This window comes from Hemitrygon akajei, chromosome 2, assembly GCF_048418815.1.
Source record: "Hemitrygon akajei chromosome 2, sHemAka1.3, whole genome shotgun sequence".
Classification (NCBI taxonomy): Eukaryota; Metazoa; Chordata; class Chondrichthyes; order Myliobatiformes; family Dasyatidae; genus Hemitrygon; species Hemitrygon akajei.
Genome location: NC_133125.1, coordinates 29,505,543 through 29,524,805, shown reverse-complemented (window position 1 = coordinate 29,524,805; position 19,263 = coordinate 29,505,543). Strand labels below are relative to the sequence as shown.

General features: G+C 38.9%; 1 protein-coding gene across 7 annotated transcripts in view; it reads right to left on the bottom strand.

The window, feature by feature from the left end:
* The window catches only part of sncaip (synuclein, alpha interacting protein), a 99,273-nt gene that overhangs the window by 35,867 nt on the left and 44,143 nt on the right, over positions 1-19,263 (bottom strand). For 4 of the 7 annotated variants that reach the window (XM_073069419.1, XM_073069410.1, XM_073069402.1 and 1 more), the window contains exons 2-4: positions 17,679-17,779; positions 7,891-7,963; positions 992-1,854 (exon numbers count right to left, since the gene is read on the bottom strand). In XM_073069419.1, the coding sequence (XP_072925520.1) occupies positions 992-1,854; positions 7,891-7,963; positions 17,679-17,732 (990 nt within the window). In that variant the 5' untranslated portion in view covers positions 17,733-17,779. Of the gene's footprint in view, positions 1-991; positions 1,855-7,890; positions 7,964-17,678; positions 17,780-19,263 lie in introns of those variants that run through there. The other 3 variants (XM_073069445.1, XM_073069437.1, XM_073069455.1) reach the window with 2 other exon arrangements.

Genomic DNA, 19,263 nt, shown 5'->3' with positions numbered 1-19,263 from the left:
TGATTGACCTGTAAGTGTAAAGTCTAATGGTTTGCAAAGTGATTGGAGCAGTTTTCTCCTATGAACAGTATACAGTGCATCAATAGCCATCTTGATCAAGGAATGTTCTTATTGAGACTCCAACATTACTTATTTACACTCACAGCATCTTGTATTATCGTTTATTTTATTCACATCAAGCAGCCTGAAAGCTGAAAGCTTTGATGGGACAAATATGAATATTATCTACACTTTTAAATATGTAACATCTAAAAAAGATTAAACTGCTTTAAATTACTTGATACTGCATCTTCAAAGAAGAGGAAAAAATATTTATTGTACTTTTCCTGAGCCCTTTCTTTTGGCTGTTCTAAATGCATCAGTTTCTCAATTTTTTTTTTGACGTTAACAGACCTCTTTTCAAATACTGTTTCTGCATCATTCTGATTACTTTTGTAAATTACACCAGTTAATGCCACAAGCTGTCACAACAATGCTCCTATTTCCTTTGCATACAACCTAGTATACAACACATGCACTATTTATGGGTCATGCTTGCATCTTGGGTGTGCAGCATTTTCTATAAAGGGAAGACAGTGACAGGATAAGAACTGGGCTAACTGTAATTGATAAGGCACGTTAAAATAAATATCTGAGTTAAAATAATCCCAAAACTGCATCAATTTATGAAATGAAAAAACTCCATGGACTGACAGTAAACAAATGCTACTTCAAGTAAAATTAGTTAGTCAGTAGTGCAGTATGAACACTCCAGTTGTTAGGTTTCTTCAGCATTTCAAATTACAGGACAAAACAGCTTCCTACAAAAATAATGCTCTAAATTCCTAGGATGTCACAGGATTTCATAAATTAAAATATGTAAATTGCTTTAATCACACAAAATAAAAGCAGCTTGACATATTTAAATTAAAATACGTGACTACTTTTCTCTGTGCCATTCACCCATTTTTAAAAAGATTTGGTTGACAATGGCACCAGATTGTACACTTACCAAAAGTGAAATCTGTCCTTCTCTGACAATATTTAAAATACTTTTAACATTTTTTGCTTCCTCGTTCTTCTCTCCAGACCCTGCCATTGTAATGCCATTTTTATTACTGTTTCCTTCTTCCAGTTTGCTCCCCTTTGAGGACTGCAAAGGCAATGTCCTTGGTTGAGAGTTTGGTAATGCACTGCCAACTTTATGTCCATGTGGATCAACAAACAAACTTGGAGCCCGGCTGACCAAGTTTTTACTCTGGACTTCAGCTTCACAGTTATTCAACAAATGAGAACTCTCTAAATTTCCAGTTGCTTGCCCTTGTTGGTTTATGGCAATTGTTTTTGCTTTCCTCAACTCTAAGCTATTTACCGGTGACAAAATACAGAACTGTGTTGAGTTGGTTGAAGGATGCTCAGCCTTCATTGTTGAGCAGATCCTGTTGCCATCATCTCTCACGCCCATGCCTGTGTGAACCTCCGTGGCAGCCTTTTTGAAAGGACTACATTTCTGGGAAGGAAAGTGGCTTAATTTGATGTAAGGCACATCTAAAATTTCATCCATATCCAAATCATAGTGTTCAAGTTCATCAAGCAAAGTATTGCTCTGAGCATCTTTGATCCTAAAGCACTGCCCATTGCTGTGGCAAAAGGTATTGAAGAGATTTGGATTTTCAGCATCCTCTTGTTTTTTGTAATCACTCTTGAGTTCATGTTCTTCAGTTTGCTTGTCATTTTCAGGTTTCTCCGGTTGATGCTTGAGAGGTGAAACTCGTTTCACAGGTCTGAATTTACTGTACACATCTGCAGTGCCTTTAGGTTTTATTCCACTGCTAGCTGACGTTGTACTTCCCGAAGGCCAATTGGAACTAGAAACTGAATATTAGATCAAGATCATTGGTAAATAAAATGGTTCAGAAACTGTTCTTTGAATCAACCCATTTTCACACGAAAAATTAATACCCTCACTCTGGTGGGCTAATAGGAAACAAATACAGGGATAGTCAGATTTTATTCTATGCAGCAGGTAGCCAGTGACAGAAAGGGTGCTACAGGGATCAGTGCAGGGATCCCAGCTATTCATGATACATTAATAATTTAGATAAGGGAATTAAATGTGGTATCTCCAACTTTGCCAGTGACACCAAACTGGGTGGGATTGTGAGCTCTGAGGAGGTTGCAGAGATTTGGACAGGTTGATGAAATTGGCAAATGCAGGGAAGATAATGCAAATAAATAAGGGATTATCCGCTTCAGTGGGAATCACAGAAGGGCAGGTCATTATTAAGATTAAGAAAAGGAGAATTACAATGAGGCCTGCTTGCGTTTGTGTACCACTATCTGTAAACATTATCCAAAAGCTGCAAATGATTGAAAGGGCAAATGGTTTTATGGCTTTCACTGTGGGAACATTTGAGTACAGGAGTAGGAATAAAAACAGAGAATTCAGGAAACACTCAACAGGCCAGACAACATCTGGATGACTTCAGAGAGAGAAAATTTTGTAAATTTTGGCTCAGTTTTTCTTTTTTCTATTTGTACAGCATGACTTGTATTCATAACATTTTACATTACATATCTATATTGTCACTTCTAACTGCTGCCATTAGCAAATTGGCCATGACTTAACACCAGAGCAACCCTCTAGGAGATTTCCTTTGTCCAATCCTTCTCCCACCTTGTGTAATAAAAGTAATTTGTATTTCTGATAAAAGGTCCTCAACTGAAATGTAGTTTGATTTCCTTTCAACAGTTGCTACCTGACCTGCTGATTATTTCCAGCTACTTCTGTTGATACACTTGCAGTAAATCTTCTTGCAAGTATACGGCACTTTGGTGAAATCACAACTTGACTATTGTAAGTCATTTTGGCCCCTTAATCTGAGGAACAATGTTCTTTCTATGGACAGAGTGCAAGAAAGGTTCAGTAGTCTGATTTCTGAAATGACAGAACTGAGGTACGAATAAGCTTGTACCAATTAGGCCTGCATTCATGAGAATTAAGAAAAAGACAAGAAAACAAGAGCAGGAGCTAGCCATGAGGCCCTTAAAACCGGCCTATCATTTAACATGATCGTGGCTGAACTATTAATAAAATTTGAAACAGTTTGCAAAGTTAACGGGGCAGCTAGGCAAGACTTGAACTTAAATGGCATAGGCTTACCACAACATATTTTGCTAAGCATATCATGACAATCAGCCTTTGAAAAATAAACTAACTAAAACTCAACTGCAACACAAAACTAATGTATACATAAATGAGTGGTGGAAAGAACACGTCAACAAATTTATGAAGGGATTAGTGAAGAGACTATGGATGTCATTGTTACAGCAGAAACAAGAACAATGAAAATATTATTGTTTCAATTTAGCCTCATTTGTATTAGCAGTTCTCAACATGAAAGCCAAATCTAAAATCGGGTAATTAACATACAGCCATTCCATCAACATTTCAAGTAAAACTGATTCATGTTATAGGTGATACTTCCTTAAACTACTGTATCTTAATCTTTAAAAATCATGAAGAAATCTTACAGCTTAACAAACACTTAAAATTATACAGCTTAGAAACAGACTAATAACTTTATACAAGGGTTTCATTGTTTTTTTTAAGGATTTGTAGTATAAAAAACTGGCATACACAGGGATGTGCTTTTATGTCGGTGTCATTTACATGTGAAATTCCTTCCAAGTGATATTGAAGAATGGATGCCAGATGTTTTCCAGCTGTTTTATGTTGACAGAAATTATTAAAAACCTTGATGTAGACAGATCCTGTCCTAGATTTATGAAAACAATCCCCTACAAAGGCAAGTCTAGATCTTCAAAGGTTGCCGATCTCAGACTCTTTAAAACCACTATTCTTCTTCACTCTCCCACATTACAAATCTAGAAAGAAAATATTTAAAACATTTTTTCATTGGAGAATAGCTAAAATAACTCATGCCAGTAATGAAAAAATTCACCTGTAATTACTAAGAGTGATATTTTATGGCACAGAAAAATAGTCAATTATGTAAAACATGGAAGACGTTTAAATTGATACATTGTATATTATTCTTTACTCCCATATTATTGTGTCCTGAAATAAATATATTGCCCATAAGATGATCTCCCTTTCCACCTAAAGACTATTTAATCTTGGCTCTGCATCATGTGAAGGGGTTGTTGTTTAAAGGAAAAGCCCAAGTTATCAACTTGACATTTACAGTATTTCTGAATAGCCAAAATACACATCAAGATCCAACAGACATTGTATGAATTATGTGTAGTTTTGAAATATATTTTTTTAAAAATCACCAGTATGTTGGGTCTACACAAAAGTACTGTATTTTTTTCCAAAATTATTTCTACTTTGTTCTCTGAGTATTTGCAGCTGGCAGATTACCATCTTTAAACTTCAAGGTAGATAAAGTAGCTTAATTCTGTCATACAAGCAGTCCGTGTGTTTAAAAATAAAAATAAAGCCACTTAAATTACTTTTGAAGCATTTTAATCTTTAATGAAATGATGGATAATCAAAGATCAACAAGGAACACTCTGGTCTTTGATTATTCTTTTACCTGATTAAGTTTACATTATACTGTCAGTGTGAAAATGACTCCACAAAAAGCGCACTGTTCTTTCAATAAAATCAAATGACAGCTTTTCAATTGGACAGAAGATGGAGTAACTGTACAAGCTTCTTTATATACATGAATTAAGGTAACTATACTTCTTCCTAAGTTAAAGTAGAGGAAGCTAGACACTATATTTTATCAAAAGAAAACATGCACATTTCACACGCAAATCCAAAAATATCTTCATATGGGTTTTAATGATTTTTCTAAAAGATCATGGAATATGATACATGACATCTGGCAAGCTCCAACAAGATTGAGTGGGTGCCAATGTTATTCCAATACTGAAACAACTTGACTTGAGGCAGAGCACAGATCTTCAAGGCAACAACTGGTATGTTGTCTGATTCCTTTATTGCATTCAACACGTTTAGGCTTTTCTAGATAACAGGAGGGCTGAAGCAAGTTGATGGTTGTGGGCATAATTCAAGGTGGATCATCCAATCAGCACCTCTGGATGAGTACAACAATATGCAGTTCAGCCTCACCTTTAGCACATTCGTCTGCCTCCATTGAGTATTGGGAATAGCTATCAGTACTTGATAGCTATTTAATTCAAGTTCAAGTTTATTGTCATCTAACTGCACATACATACAATTAAACAAAACAACATGACGCACCCACAAAACACACATCACACACAAAACATAAAAACAAAATATTACTACAAATAAGTTAATAAAATATAACTCAAAGTGCATGTAGCATGCAGCACAGGTAGACAGTAAACAGCTTGCTGTCCTCTGCAGTGGCAGGCTATTCATCAGTCTCACAGCTGGTCTGGTAATCATAGAACTGATGCTCCTGTACCTCTTTCTTGATGGTAGTGGGTCAGAGAGATTGTGGGATGGGTGGGAAGGATTCTCAACAATGCTTTGGGAAAATAGGGGGAAGGGAGACCCTGGTGATCTTTTGAGTGATTTTTACTCTGTAGTGTCTTGAGGTCTGACGCTTTGCAGCTTCCATATCACAGAATGACACCACCAGACAGGACACGCTCGATGGCGGTCCAGTGCAAGTTGCTAAAATGGGGGCAGGAAGCCTTGCACGCCTCAATCTCCTCAGAAAGTGTAGACGCAGGTTACACGAGACTTTTTTTTGACAAATGATGAAGTGTTGGGGGATCAGGTTAGATCATCTGTTATACACACACCAAGAAACTGTGTGCTCTTCATTTTCTCCACAGCAGAGTGAAAATGGAGAGTGGTTCAGCTGCACCCTCCTGAAGTCCTCTCTCATCTCTTTTGTCTTGCCAATGTGGAGACTCTGGTTGTTGTTCTCACATCATTTGACAAGCCTCTCTGCCTCAGTTGGAACTGCATGCCAACTCACTGCTGCTGATGAGGCCAACTACTGTTGTATCATCAGCAAATTTAATGATATGGTTGGAGCTGGATCCTGCAGTGCAGTCGTGAACAGCAGCAGGCTGAGCACACAGCTCTGGGGGGCAGCAGTGCTCAGCATGTGATGCAGCTTGAGATCTTGTTGCCAACTCAGACTGAGTAAGGTCTTTCTGTCAAGAAGTCCAAGATCCAGTTACAGAGAGAGGTGTTGAGTCCCAATGAGGACAACTTATCCACCAACTTCTGGGGAATGACTGTAGTAAGCACTGAGCTGAAGTTGATGACCAACAACTGGGTGTGTGCCATGGCTATGACATCATCAGTGCACCGGTTTGATCGGTAGATGAACTGGAAAGGGTCCAATGTAGCTGAAAGGCGCATCATTACTAAATGAGGCATTACCATAGAAATATGAAATCAGTTGGCCAAGAGAAAGCTTAGCTTTATATTGTTCAGACTGGGTTGGCACTGTAGTTTAAGTATGCTTTGAGCTGCTCCTAGCATGTGACTCTGCACTCCTCATTTAACCAGCACTGATTACCTAGCTCAACAGTGATGGCTGATTATAAGAAACATCAGGATATGCAATTACTGACGGTGCTGGTGTGACACACAGTGCCTTGAAAGACACTCAGTTTTGAACTGCCAAATCCGTTCTGAGTGTGTCCTATTTAGCACAACTGTACTACCAAACAACTCGATGGAAGGTACCCTCAATGCGTAGGCTGAACTTTGTCACTGTCAGTAGCAGTGTACAGTGGCCATTTCTACCTGTGTTACTAGGGATATATGCATTTGCCAAAAGATAGTCTGGGAGGAGAGGATCAAATATCAGATGGTTTCTGCTGTAGAAGCAATTCAGCAGTTGCATCTTTCAGGACTCAGCCAGCTAAATCAGTTGATTATGGGCCGAGAGGAAATACAACAGGAGCAGATGGCATTGAATACAGAAGAGGAGAGGAATACTAACCTGAGAGGGAATAGGGAGAATAGTGTGAGTGTGATAATGGGAAGTTCAAAGAAGAACGTGACATAGCGAAAGGATGGCAACTTGAATGAAGTAATGTCTTTCTCATCAAGGTGCAAGAATATATAGCGTAGCATATAGGATTGGTGGAGGTGGAGTGGAGTCTGGATTGGTTGTTAGACAAAGAAAAATATCAATATCAACAAATTTTATAAAATTTCAAATTTTGCTGCTTAGGTATTTTCTTTGAAGATTATAATTCCATTAAATTATGGAAAATTAGTGCACAAGAATCCAATGTGCCAAGTAAGTGTACAAAAATATATTCTGCATTAAGTGCACTGTACTCCACATTGATAAAGGCAGTGCCAGATATGTCAAGGGCATTTAACCATCTGTTAATTTTATATTGGAAGCTTTATTTCTTTTCCAAGAACTGACTGTCCTGATCTGTTAGCATTGAGATTGGTTAAATTTGGGAACATTCACCTGAGCCAGAGGTTAGGGGGAGGACTGCCCTATTGGCTCCACAACAGTCATGAAAACTGCATGAAAAAGCAGTTCAACTTTATGCCAGTTTGCAAGAACCCTTGTCAATGATTTTCCCCCTTCAAGGCTAATGCCAGCAAAGAATTAGCCCAAAATTAAATACCATCGCCACATAGCAGGCATCCCTACACACCAGATTTGCTTAATTATCAAAGTTAAGTGCACCTCAAGTCATAAATAACCCCAATTATGATTGTCCCTTTGTCTGGATTATGCTGACAGACCAGTGTTATCCAATCCAACCTCTCATCTTGTTGTTTTCTGTGTTCACAAACACTCAACAGGATAGGTAATTGCCTTGTTCAGAGTTGTAAATTCTTTATTCTTAATAATAGGAATACTGAAATATACCTCGCAAAATTTAAATCATTTTCAAATCCAATCCACTCCATGCACATAGTGAAAGCATAAAAACATATTTTAAAACAAATACCTATTCGATCTTCATTTTGCAAATCAGATCTTTTGTACAGCTCAGGAAGGGCTTTTGCTGCAGAACTGCCAAACTGGAAAGAAACAAATTAGAGAAATATTATACACTAGAGTACATGTACAACATGCTTCTCTACTGTGATGTAGGAGTGAAGAAGTTTATAGGCTTTGTGGGGATATCCTGAGCAGAATTTTGGATGTTTGGGTCCAGTTTGAAATAAGAGACATAAACTATCTGAAGTAAGACATACTTCACATCACTGAAAGAAAAATAAAATCAAAGAAAGCATTTCAGCCTTATGTCATTTGCAAGTACTAGACACTTGAACAGCAGCTGTAACTAATTTATCAGAAATGCATTGCCAACATCACCTTTCCAACCATATAAACTGCAAATCAAAATCAAGAAACTAAGCACTTTGCTTTGTCTATTGAACATTCATATTAATTGAATTAAAAAGTAAACTTTTAATGAAGGTTGGCCATCCCTGGGAACATACTAAAAGCATGATTAGCATTAATCTGAGGGGCCAGATCCACTACTTCATATCAGTACAAGGAGCCACCAACATTTGTCCTAGGGCCAGTCTCTCAATCTGAGTGGAACTCAATCTGAGTTTCAGTTCTCAATGAGAACTGCTGGATAGTTGTCAGTACAATCTGACCTACTGCTTGTTAACTCATACTTGCAAATTTGTTCCTACTATGACCAGAACTTAATACTTGAATGTTTCCAAGCGTGTTTCCACACCTGCAACAGCACTAAAGACACTTCCAAAGTAATAAACAATACGTATGTCACATTTCAGCTTCAAACTATATTAATTAGTCTAACAAAAATTCAGGAAAAACAATTACAGCTAGAAAGGGCTAGAAGGGAACACAAGAAGGCTTTGGCAAGTAGGATTAGGATGATACACAGATTTTAGTAAGATGTTTGGCAAGGTTCCCCATGGAAGGCTCATCCAGAAAGTCATGAGGCATGCAACCCATGAAAACCTGGCAGTGTGGATTCTGAACTGGCTAGCCCATAGAAAGCAGAGGATGATAGAAGACAGAGTATATTGGGCTTGGAGGTCAGTGACTAGTGGTGTTCAGTAGGGATCTGTTCTGATTCCCCTTGCTCTTTGTTATTTTTATAAATGACTTGGACAAGGAATTGGAAGGGTAGGTTGCAGGTGACACAAAGTTGGTGGTGTTGTAATAGTTGTGGTGTTCTGTAGTTTATACAGGATGCAGAGCTGGGCTGAGAGATGGCGGATGGAGTTCAGTCTGGAAGTGTGAAGGGTATACTTTGGAAGGTTGAACTTGAAGGCAGGCCATGTAATGGCAGGTTCTCAGCAGAGTGGAGGAGCAGAGGGATATTGGGGTCCAAGTCCATCGATCCCTTAAAATTATTGCACAAGTTAATAAGGTGTGGTTAAGAAGGTATGGTGTGTTGGCCCTCATTAGTCAGGGTATTGAGTTCAAGAACAACAAGGTTATGTTGCAGCTCTATAAAACTCTGTTTAGAACACTCTGAGTGTTTAATGCCACTTCCAGTATACTGGTGCAAAGGAACACAACTAATCCACTATACTGTCCAGATCTGATGCAGCACAAAAGATAAAGAACACAATAATTTAAAAAAAAACACAATAACTATAATTAAATAAGATAGCTTATATACACAGAATGACTGTATGCCCATAAGGTGATGCTAGGCACACAAAGTAACTGACAGGAAATGATCATATAATGATTAGAAGGTGTGAAGGGGTGGTTTATTGGGTGGAGGTTACAGACAGTAACTGCCTTTGGGTCTGGAGGTCATAGAGAGGATGCTGTGTAGCCTTCCCCCGATAGGAGTGGAACTAACAGTCCATGAACAGGTTGGGTGGGATCCTTCATGATATTACTGGCCCTTTCCCAGCACCTTTCTATACACGTATCCTTGATGGTGAGTAGGCCGGTGCTGGTGAAGCTGTGGGCGGTTTGGACTACCGATGTAGAGCTTTCCTGTTCCCCACATGTCAGTTTCAGTACCATGCAGCAACGCAGTATGTTAGGATGCTCTCTACTGTACATCTGTAGAATGGCATAAGCATAGATGTGCACAGTTCAGCTTTCTTCAGCCTCCGCAGAAGGAAGATGCAATGGTGAGGATTCCTGATATGTAGGATGTGTTCTGGGACCATGCAAGGTCGTGTGAGATATGCATTCCCACAAGTTTGAAACTGCCACTGTGATGCAAAGAGGGGTGTGAGTTCTGATGTCGATAACCATCTCCTTCATCTTGTTGATACTGAGGGAGATGTTATTTGCCTGGCACCTGATCTTGAGCTCCTCCACCTCCTTTATGTAAGCCATTTCATTTTTGTTGGAAGTATTGTGTTCAATAGTGGTCACCTCATTATAAAAAGCAGGTGGAGGCTTTAGAGAGGGTGCAGGGGTGTTGTCTAAATAAGGGAACTTGCCTTATGCGGAAAGATTGGATGAGCCTGGGCTCATTTAGAGTCATAGAGAAGTACAACACAGATATAGGCCCTTCGGTTCCACTAGTCCATGCTGTGTCATTTAAACTTTGGAGTGAAGGAAAATGAGAGGCAACTTGGTAAAGGTGTATAAAATTATATAGATAGAGTGGACAGCCACTGCCGTTTTACCAAAGTGCATCCTTTTTTTTAACCAGAGGACATCCTTTTATAGTAAGTGGAGGAATGATTAGTCAAGGTAGGTAGGTGAGTGCATGCTTTCTTCGAATGAGGAACAGGTACACATTTGTTTAACGCTGCATAAGTAAAGCATCTATCAAGATTCACAAATACAAGAGGTTCTACAGATGCAGGAAATCTCCAGGGACACATACAAAATGCTGGAGGAACTTAGCAAATCAGGCAGCATTTGTAGAGGGGACTAAACAGTTGGCATTTCAGGTCAAGACTCTTCATCAGGACTGGAAAGGAAGGGGGCAGAAGGTGGGGGGAGGGCAAGTATTACAAGCTAGCAGGTGATGGGTGAAATCAGGGTGAGAGGGAAGGCAGATGCGTTGGAGGGGTTGCAGAATGATGTAAGAAGCTGGGAGTGTACAGGGGAAGAGGTAAAGGGGTGAAGAAGGAATTTAATAGGAGTGGACAGTGGACTTTTATGGTGAAGCAATCAATGCCTATTGGTCAGCTGTCAACCAACCCCTAGCTGACCTTCTCTGATTGGCCATTGTTTTAGAAAAATGTTCTTTGTGACCTTTAAATAGTTATGCTCTGTTGATTTTCAGCTGAGTGGTTTACTGAATTAGGGTTTATTCCATGTTCTAGTTTTTTCACCTCTCAAGGATCAGGGTCTCTTCAGTAGTTATGCACAAGTGAACACAACAATTGGCGATGAGATGTTTTATTATATCGATATGCAATTTCAGAAGACTTGCATGCAGTCGTACAACAGCATCAAGCTCAATTTGAGGCAGCCCAACTGAAGTCAATCCAAACCCTGACCAGTAGGTTATCAGCGAGTCTAACGACGGTGTCAAACACTGAATAAAACTCATGTAAAATCTGTTGTTGTTTCCACTGCCAACTTCAAGTTTGATGCCAATCTCAGAGCTGCATTTGAATCTTGGTTCAAATGTTAAGATATATTCTGGGTCGAGTTTGCCAGAATGGGAGGGCTTGGGTCCCCAATGATCCTACGGGCCCTTTTTACACACTTGTCCTTGTAAATGTCCTGAATCATGGGAAGCTCAGAACTACAGATGCGCTGGGCTATCCACATCTGCGATTAAGGGAGGTACAGTTCCCATACCCGGCAGTGATGCAGCTAGTCAGGATGCTGTCAATTGTGCCCTTGTAGATAACTCTTGGGATTTGGCAGCCCATACCAAATTTCCTAAACCGTCTGAGTTGAAAGAGGCAATGTTATGCCTTTTTCACCACATAGTTGGTATGTACCGACCGCATGAGGTCCTCGGTGATGTGGATACCGAGGAAGCTGTTAACCCTCTCAACCCCAGATCCATTGATGTCAATAGGGGTTAGCCCGTCTCCATTCCTCCTGTAGTCCACAACCAGCTCCTTTGTTTTTGCGACATTGAGAGAGAGGTTGTTTTCTTGACACCACTGTGTCAGATAGATGACTCCTTCCTTGTTGGTCATCTCATTATTGTTTGAGATGAGGCCAATCAATGTAGTGACGTCAGTAAATTTAATTAGCAGATTGAAGCTGTGGGTGGCGACACAGTCATGGGTACACAGGGAGTCAAGGAGGGGACTCAGTACGCAGCCCTGAGGGGCTCCTGTATGAAGGGTCAGAGGGTTGGAGGTGAGGGAGCCCACTCTTACAACCGGCTGGCGATCTGACAAGAAGTCCAGGATCCAGCTGCACAAGGTAGGGTCAAGGCCGAGGTCTCTGAGCTTCTTGTCGAGGCTAGATGGAACTATGGTTTTGAATGCTGAAGTGTAGTCCAAGAACAGTATTCTCACATAAGCATCTGTTGATTTTTGGCTGAGTAATTTGCTGAATTGGGGGTTATTCAGTATTCTGACTCAGTTCTATCTCCAGGATCAGGTTTTCTTCAGTAGTTACAGCAGAGCAAACACAACATGGACCATGGAAGAAAGAGAAAGAGAAGGAGTGCCAGAGGGAGGAAATAGGAAGGTGAGGAGAAGGAATGAGAGGAGAACCAGAATGGAGAATGGAAGAGAAGGGTGAGAGGGGAGAAGATACTGAAAGTTAGAGAAATCAATGTTAAAGCCATCAGGTTGGAAACTACCAAGACAGAATACAAAGTGTTGCTCCTCCAACCTGAGTGTGGTCTCATCATAGCAGCAGGGGTGGCCATAGACAGACATGTCAGAATGGGAATGGGTTTTAAAATAAAAATGTGTGCCTAATGGATTATCTGAGATTAGCTATTCAGCTTCACATCTGATCCAATGTTGAATAATGTTTTACTGGAATCACTTTTTGAATAATCTTTAAGAGCTTTTCAGTAACATGGTGGTATGGTTGTATAGCTAAACCAAAACATTCTCTCAGGTTATGCATGAACTGGGTTACCTAATTTTAATAATTTCAACTTTCCATATTTGATACGTCTTCACATCACTATCACTTGGATACATTTTGCATGATATAAATTAAAACAAATTCAAAATAGCAGTGTATGAAAATACTTCATCAGACCCGTGGTTCATTTTGGCAGAAATCCCAAAACATTCAAATTTTAAATGTTCTGGGACTACAAATATTCAGATGAGAGATCCTCAGTTTTTCTTTCCTCTGTCTAGCACATTGGCACAGTGGCTAGTCTCATCCAGAAATTTGTCATTCCTCATCCTTGGCATGGGAGATTTGCCAGGAAACTTGGCGCCCTATTAACATACACATTTGGCTACATAATTGAAAAATTTAAACTCTTCATTCTTACTAAGTGAAATCTAGAATGACAAATGCATTAGACTGCAATAATAAACAGACCAGATAAATTTTAATCTTCAGGAAACTCTATTCAGCAATCTGTTTTAAATAAAAACCATACTTTACTCAGCATTTAGGTCATGACTACCAGATGCACTGTACTAAACTGGAGCTGAAAAACTTCACACCATGGATACTGCAAATGTACAATGTATTTAAAGCACAATCACACTTAAAATATTTTTATTACTTTTTGTGACTTTTAGAAAGGTACAGCAGATAGCTTTAATACAAGAGGATTTTTTAAAAAAAATCCAAACTGTATGCTGCATATTTTTTCCATTTATCTATATTTAATGAGCTCAATGAACTTTGGATCTCTTCCAAAAAGAAGGAAAAGTATGCAAGTATATCCTACCAATAAAAATCAGGCCAAACTTTATTCAGAGTATGGATGGATCATCAACAGTGCCTTCAAGCAGCAGTCAGTCATTCACCAATAATTGTTCACTAATGCCCATTTGAACTTTGTCAGCATCACTCAACTCTAGACTTTACACAACATTAATCCAAATATGGAACAGGTGAGGTGAGTGATTGGTCTTGACATCCAGGAAGCATTGAATCCAATTCAGAGTCATACCCATTATGCTTGCTGGAGATCCGTCATCCCAGGCTCAGGATATCATTAGAGGAGGTCCTCAGTGCATTGTCCAAAGCCCAGCCATAGGTAGGAATCTGATTGCACTGGTCTAGGTGAGCACACCTCCACTAACACTCAAAGTGCTCAGTGCCATTCATCACAACTGATACCCCATCCTCCTTCCACTGTTGTGTACCAGATACAAAATGCACTGCTTCCACTTGCCAAGGTCACACTGACACCACTTCCTAAATCTGTTCTATTTTCTGCCAAGCTGGACAAAGGTTCTTGGGCATGGGACCACTACCAGTAAATTTACCATCAAGCTGCCCTTATATTCCATTGTCTTCAGGAACTCCACACCCAACATCACCACTGTAGTATGTTCAGCAGCAGGATGGCAACAATTCAAGAGTTTGGCTCACCTCCAATTTCTAAATCCGAGGTTCCCAACCTGGAGTCAGTAGACTCCTTGTTTAATGGTATTAGTCTATGGCATTAAAAAGGTTGGAAATCCCTGTTCTAAAGGATTGACCAAAAAATCTTGGTCTTGCCAGCAATGTCCAAATGCCTAAAACTGAATAGATAGGGAAAGAAAAGCTTTGCATTATGAATGAACAATGAAACTTCCAGTATCCTGATAGCTGCAGATAAATTATGCCTATGAACTGAATGCTTAATATTAAAAACTGAATAACTTGGTACATTTCAAAATCCTTCTACTGTCCACACTTCAAAGTTCAAAGTGAATTTGTTACCAAAGTACAAATATGTCACCATATTTAACTTTGAGATTCATTTTCCTGTGGGCATACACAGTAAAGCCAAGAAGCACAATAGAATCAATGAGAGATAGCATCCAACAGGTCAGTCAAACAACCAATGGGCAAAAGATAAACTGTGAAATATGAAAGAAATAAAAAATAAATAAGAATATAAATATAGAGAACACGAGATAACAAGTCCTTGAAAGTGAGTCCATAGGTTGTGGAGTCAGTTCAGTGATGGGTGAGTGAAGTTATCCCCTCCGGTTCAAGAGCTTGATGATTGAGAAATGGTATGTATATGTTATCATATACTACCTTGAAATCCAATTTCTTGCAAACATTTTGAGGGAAATACAAGAAAATACAACATAATTTATGGGGAACCTACACAAAAAACTAAGACTGATGAACAGCCAATTGCAAAAGACAAACTGTGAAAATAAATAATACTGAGAACACGGGTTGTAAAGAGTCCTTGAAAGTGAGACTGTAGGTCACAGAAGCAGAAGAGTTATGGTGAGTGAAGTTATTCACGACGATTCAGAAGCCCGATCATTACAGTGTAATCATTGGTCGTGAACATGGTAATGTTGGACCCAAGGCTTCAGTAGCTCCTACCCAAAGTGAATAGTGAGAAGAGAGCATGGCAAAAATGGTAGGGGTCTTTCATGACGTTTGCAGCTTTCTTGTGGCACCAGTCCATGTAAATGTACTCAGTGGTAGGGAGGGCTTTGCCCAAGATGGACTGGCTGTACCCACCACTCTTTGTAGTATTTTCCTGTTCCTGGGCATTGGCATTTCCATGCCACACCATGATGCATAGTTAGGATACCCTGCACCTATAGAAGCTTGTCAAAGTTTTGGTGATGTGCCAAATCTATTGCCTTCTTTGTGATGGCACTTGCATACAGATTCTCTGTATATGGTAACATTAAGGAGTTTAAAATTGGTATTAAAATGTTTCACAAAATGCAATAAAATTTGAATTCTCTAGTTTAATGCATATGTAATTCAAACAAAACTAAGAGGATAAAATCCTAAACACAGGATCCACATTTCTTATCCGAATAAAATCTCACATGATTACAAGAACATTAAATTGCATGATCCAGATACAAGTTTCAGAAATACTATGCAACTCTTTAATCTGAAGGCAGAACATCAGGAATTAGCCAATATTCAAACCATTCATAATTGGCATTATTGAGCTCCAAGCTGAAAATCATAGGAAGATATATACTGCACACAAGAAATTCTGTGGATGCTGGAAATCCAGAGCAATACACATAAAATGCTAGAGGAACTCAAGTCAGGCAACATCTATGGAAATGAATAAATAAGTCACTTTTGGGGCCAAAACCCTTCTTCAGGACTGAAAAGGAAGAGGTCAAAATAAAAATGTGGGGGGGTGGGCTGAAGTAGGTACAGTAGGAGGGTGATAGGTGAGATCAGGTGGATGGGAAAGGCAAAGGGATGGAGATGAAGGAATCTGAAAGAAGAGGGGAGTGGACCATGGAGAAAAGGAAGGAGAGGCACATGGAGGAGGTGATAAACAGGTGAAGAGAAGGGGGTAAGAGGCCAGAGTGGGGAATACAAGAATAGGGAACAGGGATGGAAAAATAAGCTACTGGAAGGAGAAATCGATGTTCATTCCATCAGGTTAGTGGTTACCCAGACTAAATAAGGTGTTGCTCCTCAACCCTGAGACTGTCCTCATCATGGAAGAAGAGGAGGCCATGAACCAATATGTTGGAACAGAAATGGGGATAGTAATTAAAATGGTTGGCCACCAGAAAATTCCACTTTTGGTGGATGGAGTGGAAGTGCTCAACAAAGTGGTGCACCAATTTATGTCTTACCAATGTAGAGGAGACTGCTCCAGGAGACTGGATGCGATAGGCAACCCCAACAGATTCACAGGTGAGGTGTTGCCTCACCTGGAAGGTCTGTTTGGGGCCCTGAATGGAGGTAAGGGAGAAGGTGAATGGGCAGATGTAGCATTTCTGGCACTTGCAAGGATATGTACCAGGAGGGAGATTAGTGGGAAGGAATGAATGGACAAGGGAATCATGGAAAGCGGAGAGTGGGAAGAAGGTAAAGATGTGCTTGGTGGTAGGATCCCGTTACACTGGGCAAGATTTGAAAAATTAAAGATCAAGTTTGTTTTGACTTCTAAGACACAAGCAATTCCAAACAATTTATTTGAATGATTTAGCTATGAGAGGGTCGAGAAGTTAAAAAAAAAGACATTTCAAAACATGGCAGGAAATCTAAGAGAATGCTGCGAGCACAGAAATAAAAGTACAGTGTCAAAACTGGATGCATTTTAAAAATGCAACTACAAAAACAATTATTTCACTATCAGGAGTCAGCTCCCTCAGAGGAAAAATAGTTATTTAAAATTTTAATAGTGTGGGTTATTTATTAATGATCTAAAAACCAATTTAAGATCAATAATCCAAGCAAAAAAAGTTGAGATTAATGTTTTAACATTTCAGAACAATGGTAGAAACATGTGCCTTAGGAAAGTCTAAAATGACTGAATTACACTGGTTCTTCAATTTATCTGAAATAGTACTACTGAGTATTACTTTGTTCAGCTGACAACTTATTCCAAATGGAAAATTTACATTTATAATATCATTGTAAAACGTCAATATTTTGCAGAATTACATTTAAAATAACATTTAGTTCTCCAGCAGAAATGTATTTCAAGCTAAACAAAATAATGCTAGTTAATCCTGAAGCTAAGGTTTAGTATCTGATTTAGTATTTTTTTTGAAATTTGAGTTTGGCCTTTTGGTTTAATCCAGCATTATAAAACAGTACTGGAAGTTAAAAATAAATTTGGGAAGATAAATGAATACAAGTAATGAAACACTATTTTCTCTGCCAAAGTTTGCATATCTAGTCCTAATTCTGGATGTAGCTTCAATAGTTCATTATCTTTTAAAGTTAAAAATACAAAGTAAAATAAACATTTCTTACCGTATCATCGCTAAAATCTATTGCATCCAAATCTAAGTACTCAGGGATATCCATTGTTCATCAAAGCACATTTTGGATTACTGTTCATCAAAAATGATAATCTGGAAAGATAAAAATTATACTATAACAATATTTAACTCAAGATTTCATGTAACTTAAAATAGTCATTACAGAGAAAAAGATTGTAGATAAATCATAAATATTGCTGATACTGTAATTGCAGGAAGCTTTGAAAAGAGTTTGTTGTACTGCTATGAATTTTACTTTGGAGGATTGTGAATGGGAGTGGGAGGCATGTGTTTCACTTTGGAGGATCATGAGTGAGAGTTAAGATCTGTGCAAGAGGGGGTAAGTATTGCAAAGAGAAAGTCTTGCTGCTTGTGAGTTTTACTAGGACCAATAAAAAGATGCTGGATTCAAGCAGAGCAGCCATTGTGGGAGCAACCACAGTGAGAGGTTAGAGTGGGAATCTGAGGTTGTAGCTCAGGTGCCTTCAGTGAGAATAAACAGAAATTAAGGTGAGATTTCGGCAAGTTCCTCTTTATTATTGGTTGAGAGTTTCACTTGCAGGAGTTAAGACATGGAGTGAACATGGGAGAATTGAAGAGGCGAGTCTCTTCTTCTTCATATAACATTTAATGGCAGCTGGCAGAACAACATAAAGTGCTTTATCGCACCTGCTTAGTTGGTTATGGTGCAAAGATACAGGAAGTAAACCCACTAAATTGTACTCCCCCCCCAAAAAAAAATCTCCATATTAAAAAATCTAATGCTTTTCAGAAAGTCAAATACACTCTTATATACATTACAGCGGCAGTGATATCCTACAAAACTTTCCATGTTAATCTCTGCCCTAAACATCTCATTTTAGCAATTAGGTGTTTCCTTTTCACCTCATAGAAACTGCTTTCAAACAATATATGCTGCACCTTTTCTTGACAAGTGCACCCCCTACAGATGCCTCTATCATGTATATTAATTCTGAACAATATTCAGCCTAATATGTCCAATACACAAACATGTAAGTAGAACTTCTCTCCTTTTATACCCATCTACCAGTTGAATTCCTATCATCCTCTGAATTTTATATAACTAGCGTCCTTTCTTTTCCTCATCCCCACTGAATTGTTTGAATGGACTTTTTTAATGATGGTTTTCATCTCCCCCTTATGCAAAGGCAGTACTACATTTATATCCTTAATTTTAAGTGATTGCTTGACAAGAATGTCTGCACCTCGTTTCCTTCAACCTCAACATGGGCAAGAACTCATATGAAATGTATACACAGGCCTAGACCCTGCAGCCTCAACAGATGTTGTTCAATCTCAAGAATAAGGTCTGACCTATCATTTAAAGTACCTGTTTTAATGGATGTCAAGCCTGAGAATGAGTCAGAGCACAGAAGTACATAATCAGGGCATATTTCTTTGACCCATTCCATGGCTACAATGATAGCAATCATCTCTGACGTGAGAACTGATACTTCCTCTGATAATATTTTCTTATTAGTCACCTGAAACTTTGGAACATAAACAGAAACACCAGTACAACCTGTCACTGGATCTTTTGAACCAGCTGTGTAGAT